This window comes from Hordeum vulgare, chromosome 7H (genome assembly GCF_904849725.1).
Source record: "Hordeum vulgare subsp. vulgare chromosome 7H, MorexV3_pseudomolecules_assembly, whole genome shotgun sequence".
Classification (NCBI taxonomy): Eukaryota; Viridiplantae; Streptophyta; class Magnoliopsida; order Poales; family Poaceae; genus Hordeum; species Hordeum vulgare.
The window spans coordinates 218,782,799-218,797,266 of NC_058524.1; the positions used below are offsets into that span (position 1 = coordinate 218,782,799).

General features: G+C 46.5%; 1 protein-coding gene across 1 annotated transcript; it reads left to right on the forward strand.

Moving 5' to 3' along the window:
* The first annotated feature begins 787 nt into the window (after window positions 1–787).
* LOC123411637 (PTI1-like tyrosine-protein kinase 3) lies at window positions 788–4,984 on the forward strand. The gene is made up of 9 exons (XM_045104600.1): window positions 788–1,110; window positions 1,210–1,340; window positions 2,202–2,437; window positions 2,538–2,664; window positions 2,805–3,078; window positions 3,329–3,461; window positions 3,899–3,985; window positions 4,411–4,602; window positions 4,708–4,984. The coding sequence occupies exons 2-8, from the start codon at window positions 1,253–1,255 to the stop codon at window positions 4,552–4,554; spliced, it is 1,089 nt and encodes a 362-aa protein (XP_044960535.1). The 5' UTR covers window positions 788–1,110; window positions 1,210–1,252; the 3' UTR covers window positions 4,555–4,602; window positions 4,708–4,984.
* Window positions 4,985–14,468: the final 9,484 nt, after the last annotated feature.

A 14,468-nucleotide genomic window follows, 5' to 3' on the forward strand; every position in this document is an offset into this window, starting at 1 on the left:
GAGGAAGGCGGCGGCTTGGAGGAGTGGGGTTCTGGAGGGGAGGAGGCGGAGAGGGAGCGTGGCCGCTCGGCCGCGACGCCGGCTGGCCATCCGGCCGCCGCCAGCCGCCCCTGCCGCCCATGAACGTTGCAAAAAAAATCTGCAACTTGACCTTTTGTTGCAAAAAAAATCCTGAAACATGACCTTTGTTGTAAAAAATTCTCCCGCAAAAGTACCTATGTTGCAGAAAGACGAAGAAAAAAAAATCCTGCAACAAGCAAATTGTTTCTGAAACTCGACCATTGTTTCAGGAATTAACGGGTCCAAAGTTTATTTCTTGCAACAAAGCGAAAGTTTTTACAACTCAGCCATCGTTTCAGAAATTATGGGGTGCCTGGTCGGAGCAGATCGGACGGCTACGCGTAGATCGGATGACCCTCCAAGTGATGGATGTTTAGTAAACATCCACCGGTGAATGCGTAGACGCCCTATTCTTTTATTCTTTTAGAAGTTTTTCACAACATCGTGTCGAGGCATCATCTAATTTTTTATGATTACGTGGATGGTGACTAGTTCAGTTAGATGATTTGTGCCACCAAAGGACCGCGATCCCATTATTTGATTCCTACCCCCAACAAGAGCACCGAAATTTTGTTTGGGAACTGACTGGACACTAGCGGTACCTGGCCAAGTGGAGAATCACCGCCAACCGTCACGCAACCAAATCCAAAGCGTAGACAATCAATCGACAGCAATGATGAACCAATTAAATCAATTAAATGATCATCACCGAACACGTTAGGCAAAATCAATCCGGACGGCGGCGAGCTGGAAAGCAGGAGGAGCCGAGCTGGAATAAAACCAGGCGGCGACCGACGACAGGAGGATTACAGAGGGAAAACTCGTTTTGGGCTTTAAAGAAATCCAAGCCAGTAAGTAGCTCGCTTTTCCATCATCGTCGCCACCACCTCCCCTTCTTCCCTTTCCCTCCTCGCCGCCGTCCCAGATAGGCAGATTGCTCTGCTCAGCTCAGTTCAGCTCAGGGTCTCCTCCTCTCCCAAGAGGCCAGGATCATCCGCGCCACTATCCCCGCCTGGTTCTTGCTCCGCCGCGCCGTCGCGCGCAGCTGAGGTGAGGCTTCTCTGGCTCCGCCATTTGTGTATGCCTCCGCCGTGTATTGGCATGACCGTTTGTGCTAATGTCAAATCTTGGTTTCGCTTGTTGAGGCAGGGACAAGAAGCGAGCAAAAGGAGAAGTGGATCGATTGGTCATTATGCGGCGGTGGTTTTGCTGCGCACATGTTGACACACCGTATGAGGAAAATGGGGATGAGTTTCCACACAGTCCTGAAAGGGCAAATGGTACGTCTGTTCTTTACTTGATGTGAGCATGCCCCTGCTTCTTCAGTCTGAACATATAAATGACCTTCTGACAGACTGACACATCATGTTTCTACCCTTGTCCATGTTCAGTTGACATTTTTAACAGGACTAGTGTAAATGACAGTTTGTACTATTAGGAATTGATAACAAGGAACTGCGTGTAATTCACCTTGCTGGTTGATAGAGCTTTGTACTATTACTCCAGATGGGAGTAGCATTTCCAGTGCAATGGGCATACTTGTCTCACTTGCAATCGGTTTTGAGGTCATTGACCAATTACAGTACAACTTTGTTTCCCTCCGACCATCACGATGGAAAACCACTTTTATATAGTTCGTATAATATAGCGATACACAACTTTGCTGGGTACATGCATTGCTAGCTGTATTTAGCAGATAGTTGACTGAAACAGCCAAACTGTACTGTCACATGATCTAGACTAGTCTAACTGATACAATTATTCAGTTATCAATGCGAAGTTTGTAGTTCCTTCCTTCAGGGCTATGTGATTACATTAGACTGTCTTTTTTGTTGAACAAATGACAGTCTATTTATGCAAGGTCTTCGAGGAAACTTGTCTGGTACAGTTGAACGGCATTTATTAGTTGTTGGTTTTTGCTGATTCAACTATTGCAAGGTTCAGTTACCTTCTTTTTTGTTCTATATCTGTTTTATCCAGTAGTTCATGATAGTTATAGAAAGAAGTAGTTCATATCATATATCTTTTTCTCAAGCGCAGGTATATCATATATCAACGCATTCTGCATAATATCTCTCTGTATCTCTGCATTCTATGTTTCTGCTGCTGACACCATATCCATTTTAACATATGGGTTTCAGGTAATGGTTTTACTCAAATTGGTGATCAGGGAAAAGCACCTCCCTCCATTCAAGTACCTGAATTGTCATTTGATGAACTGAAAGAAAAAACAGATGATTTTGGGTCAAAAGCTTTGGTTGGTGAGGGTTCATACGGAAGAGTGTATTACGCTGTTCTAGAGAACGGGACACATGTGGCTGTGAAAAAGCTTGATACTTCAGCAGACCCTGAGCCTGACAATGAATTTATCGCGCAGGTATGGTTGCCAGGTATATAGCTATATGCAAATGTAACTCCAATTTATCTACAGATTTTATTGACCAATTGTTATGGACCTTTTACTTCTTTGGATATAGGTCTCCGTTATTTCTAGATTAAAACATGAACATTTTGTTGACTTGCTTGGGTACTGTCTGGAAGGAGATCAACGCTTACTGGCCTACGAATTTGCTACTATGGGCTCTCTACATGATATTTTGCATGGTATTTATCTAGCAGACACATAAGAGTTATCATAGAGCTAATTCAAGGTTTTATGTATGTCCATTCCATGCACGCTGCCGTCAAAGCTACACATATATAACATCATGCGTATTCTTTCTGAAAATTTGCTCTTTCAACAGGGAGAAAGGGTGTTGCTGGTGCACAGCCTGGCCCTGCACTTGACTGGATGCAAAGGATCAACATTGCTGTTGATGCTGCAAAAGGGCTTGAGTATCTTCACGAGAAGGTCCAGCCTTCTGTAGTCCATCGAGACATACGGTCGAGCAATGTACTTTTATTTGAGGACTACAAAGCTAAAATTGCAGATTTCAACCTTTCAAATCAATCCCCTGATATGGCTGCTCGTCTACATTCGACTCGTGTGCTTGGAACCTTTGGATATCATGCTCCCGAGTAATTATTCGACTTATATATCTGAAATATTTTCCATAGTCCTGTATAATATATTTTCGATTGTGGTTCTGAGTAATAATCTGTTGGGGTTTCACCAAATCATGAATGTAAGAAAGCATTCTAATGAACTTCAGTTTTGTGTTTTGCAACTGAACTTCCTTTAACTCTTAATATTTAGGTACTGAATATATATGGCAAACTATAATAATCACCTGATTTCAGCATATAAGAGGTATCTTACGCCATGCAGGTATGCCATGACTGGCCAACTGACGCAAAAAAGTGATGTGTATAGCTTTGGGGTTGTTCTTTTAGAGCTCCTAACTGGAAGGAAACCAGTAGATCACACGATGCCAAGGGGACAGCAGAGTCTTGTTACCTGGGTATGTATCCATTCACATCTTTTGTTCACCCTATTATTCAACAAGATTCTGCCCTCAAAGGGGAAGAGCTGCCATTTCTTTGTCTGTGGTATTGTCCTGATGGGGGTTGATTTATAGAGGCTATAATAGACTCAATAGGGCTGAGACTAACAGCCCCATTTTCACAGGACATAAGCTGTAACATACGTATGCTCAATTTCAAACCCCTTTGTTTTTTCTGGAACTAGATGCAATAATGCATGCTTCTATAATTCCATATAACATATTTGTTCTGGATTATGTGTAAGCAGTTCTGTACATATCTGATAACTTTGTTGTTTGGCACGTCAGTAAAGTTTTTGCAATGTTTCGTCTAATTTATTACCAAAAAAGGTAGCTGGATGTAGTACTTTCTAGGTTTAATTTATAGACTGATTTGTTGTTCATCTTCTAACCAGGCAACACCAAGGCTTGGTGAGGACAAGGTAAAACAATGTGTTGATCCAAGATTAAATGGAGAGTACCCTCCAAAAGGAGTTGCCAAGGTATATCTTTCGCCCTCCTCCATAATGCCGATATGCTCTTCTGAAGCACCATTTTTAGTACACATCCATATGTGTATCATTTTGTGCTTAAAAGGGAAGTTATAGATAGCCAACAATTATAAAGCCACTCAAAGTGGCTGCAACCTGATGAGAACAACACTATGTACATGCTTAATATATCCAAAGATGGTTTTTATTTAGGAAGTGAATGGACATTTCTTAGCTTTGCTAAAATATTCTTCAAGTTACTTTGTGTTGCTAGGGAAAAACTGCATTGCTAGCTCTAGTTTTTCTTTCCTTTAGGAATGAATGGGCATTTCTCAGCTTTGATACAATCTTCAAGTTGCTATGAATTGTTAGGGAAAATCCGCTAGATTTGTGAAATTCTAACATATCAACTGTTGTTTTATTTGCTATCTGTGCAGCTCGCGGCAGTGGCAGCTCTCTGTGTGCAATACGAGTCTGAGTTTAGACCTAGCATGAGCATTGTAGTCAAAGCATTGTCTCCCCTTCTTATAAATAAACCACAACAGCAACCGGGAGCTCCAGACACACCTTCAGATACATGACAACATGTGCAATGCGAGGTTCATGTAAAGTGATAGCAATTTTCCTTGGTACGTCCTTTTGATTCAACTTTGCCACATGTTTTTTGTGTTGTCTTGATCAGATTGTATATCTGAGAGAAATAAAATAACGCATTCTTATGGATCACCTTGTAGGTTACCCTGGCAGGTACTGCTTGCCCGTATTTCTTGTGGTCATCGAGGACTACTGCAGTTAATTTGTTATTTTGTGTCTTTTTCACTCATATACTTCGTTTTTTTTGTTCTGTGTTATGTGTTCTTCGGGCAGTACTTGATGCTTCCTTTCACCTTGTAATTGGGTTTCTCATACTTCGATCTCAGTGGTTAATAATGCCTTTATTCTTTGAGTTTGTATTCTAGTGTTTATAGAACATAGATAAAAATGCCACAGGTGCTAGTGCATGTTTGTTGAGTTCTTTTTGTAGAGCTTAGATTCTGTGCCCATGGAATGTTCTCTTCAGTAAGCTTTTCTTGTCTATGTTCACTTATAATTACTAGTCTTAGGCCCTGTTCGGATCCTCTCCGCTCCACAACCGCAGCTCCCGGAGCGGAGGGAGCGACAGCACAATTGCACGGAGTTGCTCAAACCTATCTTCTCGTGTGGACCGGAGTTGTGAGACCTGAAGAAATTTTGAACAGGCACTTGGTAGTCAAAAAAATTCTTTGTGAGAAATTTGGTAAATTCAAACATGAATCACAGGACTTAAACATAGAGCAGCATGCTCTTATTTCCACCGTGTTTCATTGAGCCCACTGGTGTCCATGAACATAATCTTGTATTGTCGCTCCATATTTTTCGCAAACACCCCTCTCCAGGGAATCTCAACTTCTCATCTTCAATTGCCACCTTGTGCACGTTATACGCCATCTTGCACTCTCTTCCATGGGCATGACCTCCATCCACTTGATTCCTTATCTTGCTTCCTTTACCGAAAAAGACTTTCGTCCCGATTTACGTATAAACCAACGATCATCAACAACTCAGTACAAACACACGCTACCACAACACATGCACACACCTTCTTGCTTCCATTTATTCTCCATCTCTTTGTTGTAGTCATCGACTGGTCCGTCGTGGTTTGGAACACAACATCGTCTTCATTATTTTCTTCTCTTGCTTCCTCCTTGGAGGCCTCTTTTTGTGGGAATCTCCAAGCTTGGAGTTGGACTTTGACCATCCTTGTCCTCATCTTACTCATTGACTTGTTCACTGTCAAACTCTTCTTTGTGGGAACGTTGTACCCGGTTCAGGGCCACGGTTGCATGTTATATAGACAGGGGTGCGACTCCCTGATAGCGTACAATGGTTGGGATTGAGACTTGGAGTACAATGGATAGACTAGAGATAGAGAAGTTGTTACAGAAAATAAAACCGAATCAAAACAACCTATCTATCCTAGCTGCTACGCTTGGAGAGTCCTGCACCATGTTGCACCTTTGTACAACCATATGTCACGGTATTTAACACCATCCCTTAATCTCAACTTGGATAAGTTAAGCGTACAATGGTTGGGATTGAGACTTGGAGTACAATGGATAGACTAGAGATAGAGAAGTTGTTACAGAAAATAAAACCGAATCAAAACAACCTATCTATCCTAGCTGCTACGCTTGGAGAGTCCTGCACCATGTTGCAGCCTTTGTACAACCATATGTCACGGTATTTAACACCATCCCTTAATCTCAACTTGGATAAGTTAAGATTACGCTTGAATTCTTCAAAACTCTTTGTGAGCATGCTTTGGTGAAGCCATCTGCAACCTGGTCTTGTGGATGCACAAAACGAATCTCAAATTGCCCATTTCTAACTCTTTCTCTGACAAAGTGGAAATTTGTTTCAATATGTTTTGTTCTTGCATGAAACACTGGATTAGCAGACAGATAAGTGGCACCTAGGTTGTCACACCATAAACATGGGGTCTTAGTGTGCTTCACACCAAGCTCACATATTGAAGCACACTAAGGCCCCAAGTCTTGTTAAGGTCACATATTGAAGTGCCCCTACTAGACTTTTGTACCTAATACAACACCTAGGATATCACGTCTTGTTAAAATCACATATTAAAGTGCCCCTACTAGACTTTTGTACCTAGTACTGTCCTCTTGATTCAAGAGATCTCCATGTGCAAGTGACAATTTTTCTGTGCTGAATAAGGGAGTTAATGAGGGTTTACACCCCTAGGCCAACTCTCCTTACCAAATCAGTAGCATATTTTTCCTGAGAGAGATGAAGTCCATATTCAGTTTTCTTGACCTCAATACCTAGGAAGAAATGCAAGTCTCCCAAGTCTTTAAAAGCAATCTCAACATTTTAGATCTTTTAGCAAGCATGTCACTGCTTCATCATATGAACTTGTGACAATAATATCATCAACATAAATAAGCACAAATATGGATGTATTTGACTTATTATAAATGAACAAAGATGTATCAAACTTAGAGGGAACAAAACCATGTGCTTGCAATTTATGACTGAGACGTGAGTACCATGCCCTGGGAGCTTGCTTCAGTCCATATAGAGCTTTATCAAGCTTGCACACATGAAATGGTTTGCTTTTGTTCTCAAAACCATGAGGTTGTTTCATATACACCTCTTCAGAATACCATGAAGAAACGCATTTTGCACATCTAATTGTCTAAGGCTCCATCCCCTGAAAATAGTAGTGGATAGTACAACGAATAGTTGCAGCTTTAACAACAGGGCTAAAAGTATCCTTGTAATCTATGACATATCGTTGTTTGAAACCTTTAGCAACAAGTTTGGCTTTGTAACGATCTATGGTGCCATTAGCCTTTTTCTTGATTCTGTAGACCCACTTACAATCAATTAGGTTTTTATCTTGTCGTGGAGGAACAAGATGCCACATATTATTTTTTTAAAGCGTCATGTATTCCTCTTCCATAGCCTTCTTTCACCGTTTGTCACGGAATGGATCCTCAACAATGTTGGGTTCACCTGTAGAGCATGCTAGACCAAACTTGGTTATTTGCTTATAATTTAACTGTTAAATGCCTCCTTTTTGTAGTTGTGTACGCAAAGGAGTGGGTGAATCATCTCTGTTGTGCGCCATAGAAGATCCAGCCCTTGGACCTGGCGATCCTGAGGCAGATTCTGGCGTATGAGACACGCCTACCGCTATTGCACCGGGGTTTTCTGTGGCGTTGGGTGAAGCATGGCTCGTTGCGGTGGGCGTAGAAGGGGGTGTTTGTTTCCAGGGACATTTTGTGTAGGGACTAAAAAAGTCCCAAAAAGTCCCATGTGAAACAAACATGAGGGATTTTTAGGGACTAAAAGGGGGTATTTGGGACTATTTGGAGAAGTCCCTATGGGAGGGTCTTTTTGGGACTTTTTTGCACTTTTTCCAACAATGCCCCTACTTTTAGCATGTCATTTAATAACTAGTACTACATTACTAAGGGTAACATGGTCTTTTTGCATGTCATTTAATGACCTCTAGTCCCTATTTAGTCCCTGGAAACAAACGGGTAGGGACTAGGGACTTTTAAGTTGGGACTAAAAAAGTCCCGGGACTTCTAAAACAAACAGGGCCGAAGACCCCGAGCCGCGCGTGGAATCTGCAGCCGACAGCGTTGGCATGGGCCTGGCCGGGTTTGTGCTGGATCGTGCGCCTGCAGTGGGCCGAGGCGAATCGGCATCGGATCATGTGCCGCATGTTGCCTGCCTCGAGAGGACACAATCGATTGGGTTTTTTTTCCACTGTTTTGACCTTTCTTTCAAACATGAGCACAAATTGAACCCGGTTTAAAAAGATTTCACAACCTGACCCTTTTAGAAACGCCACAAGCCGTGGCGTTGCTGCCCCACTACACAACGCCAGTCTACCATGCCGTTGCTGCCCTACTGTGACATGCCAGTCTCCCGTGACGTTTATTCTTCTTTGCAACGCCAGTCCAATGTGGCGTTGCTGTCCCACTATGAAACGCCAACAACACTGGCGTTGCTGTCTATGGGTGAAACGCCAATAACACTGGCGTGCATGCATGCATCATTGTCACACCAAAAAACAGGGCATATGCAGTTGCTGCCATCTCTCGCGCTCAGTGTACCAGGCTCAGAAACGCCAGCGTCTATGGCGTTGGCATATAGTCCAAAAACGCAAAAGGCATTGGCGTTTCGACCTGGGCTCCAACGCGAGGTAGACTGACGTTTGAATGTGGAGCCGAAACGTCACGTTAGACTGGCGTTTTTATGTGTAGCAGCAACGCCACGGGCTCTAACGTTTTTAAAAGGGTTAGATTGTGAAATACTTTCAGATTGAGTTCATTCTGTGAATTCTTCTCGTCTCGTGGGTCAGAACAGTGAAAAAACTCATCGATTGGCGATGCTCGTAGTGGCGGGGTCCACCCACGGGCCAGCGCGCTTCGTGCTGCCGCATGGCACTGGCGGGTTGGTGCAGGCCGGTCACCGAGTCCGACCCATCCAGAGCGCGCTGTGTGGTCGCTACTGGTTCGTTGCCGCCGCACCTGGTAGATGGAGACACGGGATCTCGCGCGCTGCCATCCTGCCGTGGCATGGATCCAGCAGCAGATTCGCTACAGCGCAGCTGCTCCAGTCCTGGGGCGAATCTGTCCCCCTTCCCATTGGGACACATAAAATGGGTTTTTTTTACTGTTCTGACCCACATGATGTAAAAATTCACAGAACAAACTCAATCTAAAAGTATTTCCGGATCTGGCCCTTTTAGAAACGTCAGAGCCCGTGGCGTTGCCGCTTCACGTAGAAACGCCAGTTTACCGTGGCGTTTCTGGTCCACATTCAAACGTTACTTTACGGACGCGTTGCAGTCCACGTAGAAACGCCATAGCTGCTGGCGTTGCTGCCCAGGCTAGAAACACCATGGGAGCTGGCGTTTCGGCGGGGAAAACCAACCCGCTGTGCGTGTGTGTGTTTCTGGTCAGAGCCGTTAACTCCATCCATCTCAACTCGCGAGTCACGAGCAATGAATCCACCTGCCTGGCCCGCCCGCAGCAAAGAAAGGGTCGCGTCTTCCCAAGCTAGGCACTAGGCAGCAGCCGGTGCGCATGCATGCATGCATATAGTGGCTACCTTCCTAGCCTAGGTAGCAGTACGTAGGGGTCAGCCCATCTACGATATCTAGCTAGCTCACGCAGCAGCAGCAGCAGCCCAAGTCAACAAGCTGGGTGCGTTGCAAGGGGAGGGGTATGCGGCTCAACGGGGTCCTCCAGGCGAGTTACTGCCGCTCTTTTCGGCACCGCGCCTCACCTCGCAGGCCTGCGGCAGTGAGCTCAACGGTTGGGCTGGCCTCTTCAATGCTGATGCGCCTCATGCCTACTGGGCGAGCAAGTGCCAACTAACCAGTGCTGGCTCTCGCTGCTACGAGTTGCCGCCGCTACCTCCATCGCTGGAGTCGCAGGTCTGGGATTGGCCGGCTCTTCAGCAGCCGTCGCTGGTGCAACGAGGATGGCCGCCGGTTCTCGGGAAGGGCACGTACTGGCTGCCAGGTTGGGATGCAGCCAGTCTGCCAGTGTCACGGGCTGAGCCTTATTGGGCGGCTACCCCGGAAGAAGTTTTTGGGCCTGGGGCAGGAATCAGCTACGTTCCCATCATCGAACCTCCAGTTCAATCAGAGGAAGAGAAGCGTGCAAGACGTGCCCTGGCGGACGCAAACCTTACTTGCCCTGGTCTCGTGGCTGCTATCACGCAGAGGATGGCCACTCTGCAGATTGATGAGCAGCGGGCTTTCATTGGAAAGATTTCTTCCCTGCTGTCGGCATCCATTCTCAGCTCGCCGCCACGGGCCATTTCGTCACGTCAAAAGATGAAGAAGAAGTTGCTCGGCGCACTCAAAGCACCAAGGCAGAGTGCGCGCCTCTCTCGGATGCAGTCAAGCTTTTCATCTTCAAGGAGGTCTCAGGCGGCCATCTGTGTTCAGCTAGGGCTCATCAAGCGCGAAGCTGATTTCAATGACAGCACGCTTCACGCCTACGTCGACTTCTTTCGCGAGCCCATGCCACCGGAGAACGTGGCAAAACTCACACAGATTGCGGGGCTTTCCTCTCCAGCCCAGCTTCGCCTGCCAGAATCAGAGCTCCAAGCAATTCTGGAGGAGCTCTCTGTCAGAGCTGCCTGACGCCTGATAGGGCTGTATCACTGTTGCATTTCCAGTTTCCATGATTAGCTGCTATTCTGAATATCGGTTTGTAATGTTGGATGCACGTCTTTGTTGCGCCGCTCGTACCAGACTTTGTATCCGTCCGTGGTTAGTTAAGTCGGCTGCGCGTCCTTGTCGCGCCATGTACCCAAACTTAGGCTGCCCCTGCTGGTGGGGCGCCCGGCACTATGCGAAAGTTTCGTCAGGCAGTACTACCTTGTTATCAAATGAATGACAACCTTGCTATTTTTAGTTGGAACGTGAGGGGTCTGAATGACAAAGCTAGACGGGCCGCGTCTAGGGCAACCATTGACAGTCTTGCCTGCTCTATTATTTGTCTGCAGGAGACTAAGCTGTCCGCTTGCTCCGATGCTGACCGCACAGAAATTGTAGGTCATAGGTTTGATCAACACGCGTCGCGAGACGTCGTTGGCTCGCGTGGGGGTATCCTTATGTGCTGGTGCTCAGACAAGTTATCTGCCAGTGCGGTTGTGGCGCGGCCTTTTTCGGTCACGGTGTGCTTCTCGCCGGTGGGAGGAGGTCCGGCATGGTCCTTGACCACGGTATATGGCCCCCATGATGATCAGCGAAAGAGTGACTTCCTGGCGGAGCTAGCTGAGATTCATAACTCCATGACCGGTCCGTGGCTTATCATCGGTGATTTCAATCTAATAACGGATCCACGAGATAAAAGCAATAGTAGGGTGTGCCGCCGATGGATGCTGAAATTCCGGCGTACACTGAACTCCTCTAATCTTCGTGAGATACCGCTTATTGGGCAAAAATTTACATGGAGTAATGAAGAGGCTGTACCAACTCTGGTTCGCCTGGACCGTGCTTTTTGCAATACAGATTGGGAGTTGATCTTCACTGCAGCCAAACTGCTTCCACAATCATCAGCGATTTCCGATCATTGCCCTTTGCTTCTCCTGAACGATAAGATTGTCAAAACCAACAGGAGGTTCCGTTTTGAATCCTACTGGCAATTTGTACACGGCTTCAAGGAGGTAGTGTAGCGGTCCTGGGCAGCATATGCTGGCAATGCATGCCCTATCACCACGTTAAACCACAAGTTGTGGCGGTTGAGTAAGGATCTGCGCTCGTGGAGTAAAAACATTGTGGGCGATTTGCAAAGAAAGTTTCATATTGTCACAGAAATCATACTGCAGCTAGACAAGGCGCAGGATTATCGAGTTCTATCCCAGGAGGATAGTGATCTGCGATCAAGGTTAAAAGCTCGCACCCTAGGGCTTGCGGTTCTTCTTAAGATCAAGTGGCGGCAGAGAAGTAGAATACTTTGGCTTAAGGCGGGCGACGCCAACACGAAGTTCTTCCAACGGAAAGCAAATGCCAGGCACAATAAAAATACTATTCATGCGCTACAGGGTCCTGCTGGAATGATCTCTTCTTTGGACGGCATGGTCGAAATGGCGCACAACCATTTCACGCAGATATTTGGATGCCTCAAGCACAGATCGGCAGCACTAAACTGGGATGTCTTAGATCTCGAGCATGTGGATCTCACAGGACTGGAGCAAGACCTTTCGATGGAAGAGATCAAGAGCGCCATTACTGCGATTCCGACAGATAAGGTGCCAGGACCAGATGGTTTCTCAGGCGGTTTCTATAAAGCTTGTTGGGACACAGTCAAACTTGATCTACTGGCAGCGCTGAATCAGTTATTCCGGATGGACAGTCGCGGGCTAGACAGAGTGAACCATGCTTTGCTCGTTCTCCTCCCTAAGAGAATGGGAGCAAATGCACTGCAAGATTTCAGGCCAATTTCACTGCTCCATAGCGTGATTAAAATCTTCTAAAAAATACTAGCCTCCAGGCTGGCCCCAAAACTCCCTTTGCTAGTCGATCAATGCCAGAGCGCCTTCATCAGATCCCGTAGTATTCAAGAAAACTTCTTGCTAGTTCAAAACACAGTTAGATTTTTTCACAAATCCAAGAAGCCGTCAGTCCTGCTAAAGCTTGACATTACGAAGGCCTTTGATTCAGTATCATGGACTTACCTGCTGGACATGTTGCAAGCCAGGGGTTTTGGATGGCGTTGGAGGGAATGGATTTCCATGCTGCTGAGAACTTCTGCTTCACGGGCCCTGATTAATGGGCAAATGTCGGAGATCATTCATCACAAGTGTGGTCTTAGGCAGGGAGACCCGTTGTCGCCATTCCTTTTCATTCTGGCCATGGACCCGCTGCAAAGGATGATGTCAGTTGCGACAGAACAAGGGGTGTTGTCCAAGCTGCCTGGACGAAGTAGGGTACCTCGATGCTAGTTCTACGCGGACGACGTGACGCTATTCATGAATCCATCCGAGCACGATGCTAGGATGATCAAGCTGATCCTAACATGCTTTGGCTCGGCCTCTGGCCTATTTACTAATGCTGCTAAGAGCTCGGCTCTATCGATTCGCTATGGTGCATTGGATCTTACGCATGTCTTGGCGCATCTGGGCTTCCCTATACAATCTTTCCCTACATCCTACCTCGGAATGCCTTTGTCAACTCGCAACCTCAAAAAGTTAGAACTGGATCCGCTGGTCTCCAAGTTCGGGAACAAAGCGGCTGGCTGGAAGGGTAGGTTAATGGCCAAGAGCGGTAGACTGGTGTTACTTAAATCGGGTCTGTCCTCGCTTGCGATCTACATGATGACGATCCACAAACTGCCAGCCTGGGTGTTGAAGCGATTAACTCAGATATGCCACTCATGGCTGTGGAATGGAGACACGGTGTGCAATGGTGGGAACTGCAGAGTTGCATGGAAGCTGATCTGTAGACCGAAGCACCTAGGGGGGCTAGGGGTACTCGGCCCGTTAAAGTTTGGGAGGGCGCTCAGGCTGCGATGGCTGTGGTTGGCGTGGAAACATCCGGACCGCCCTTGGGTGAAATCTCCATTGCCATGTTGTAACGAGGAGAAGGAATTGTTCGCGATGGCCACGGAGATTACGGTGGGTGACGGCAGGGCAACCAATTTCTGGCAGGATCGCTGGCTCGAGGGTCTCTGCCCAAAGTGGATTGCACCGTCTCTCTTCAGAATCGCGGCACGGAAAAATAGATCGGTCTGGGAAGCGATTAAGGATGATAAGTGGCTGCATGACTTGTCTAGGGGGCTACGAGATGACATGCTCGACGAGCTATATGCACTGGCTTCTAGGTTGGAGCATGTGCGACTGCATGAGGGGCAGTACGACTCCATCATCTGGCGTTTCTCACAGGACGGAGCATATACTGCGCGCTCGGCATACAGGCTGCAGTTCGAGGGTGCGGTGCAAATGGCCGGGTACAAGCTAGTCTGGCGAGGTTGGGCGCCAGGCAAGTGTAGATTCCTAGTCTGGATGATAATGCTGGATAAGATACTGACGGCAGATGCCCTTTTGCGAAGGGGATGGGATAATTATTATTTCCGCCCTCTATGTCAGCGGAACCTAGAAACGCCGTCGCACATATTCGTTGAATGCCCCTGGTCAAGGAACATCTGGAACTACAATGCAACACTAGTGGATATGCCTTCCCTATGTCCGGCTAGCTGGAAGATGGACTTAAAATACTCAACATGGTTTAACAGTACATGTGCTCAGACTGCAAAAGAGAAGAAAAAGGGACCGATCTCCCTGGTGCACTTGATCACTTGGGAAATTTGGCGGGAGAGGAACAGAAGGGTCTTTCAACGAGAACTAATGTCGATGGAAGGCTTCCGGTGCAGGATCTCTGAAGAAATTAGGCTTTCGAACTGCGCAGGAGCTGGGATTCCCT

Bases quoted from the DNA above. Each gene is read 5' to 3' on its own strand.
- LOC123411637 (XM_045104600.1), top strand. From the start codon at position 1,253: ATGCGGCGGTGGTTTTGCTGCGCACATGTTGACACACCGTATGAGGAA. The intron at 1,341-2,201 runs GTACGTCTGTTC...TATGGGTTTCAG, and splicing joins CAGTCCTGAAAGGGCAAATG to GTAATGGTTTTACTCAAATT. The intron at 2,665-2,804 runs GTATTTATCTAG...CTCTTTCAACAG, and splicing joins TCTACATGATATTTTGCATG to GGAGAAAGGGTGTTGCTGGT.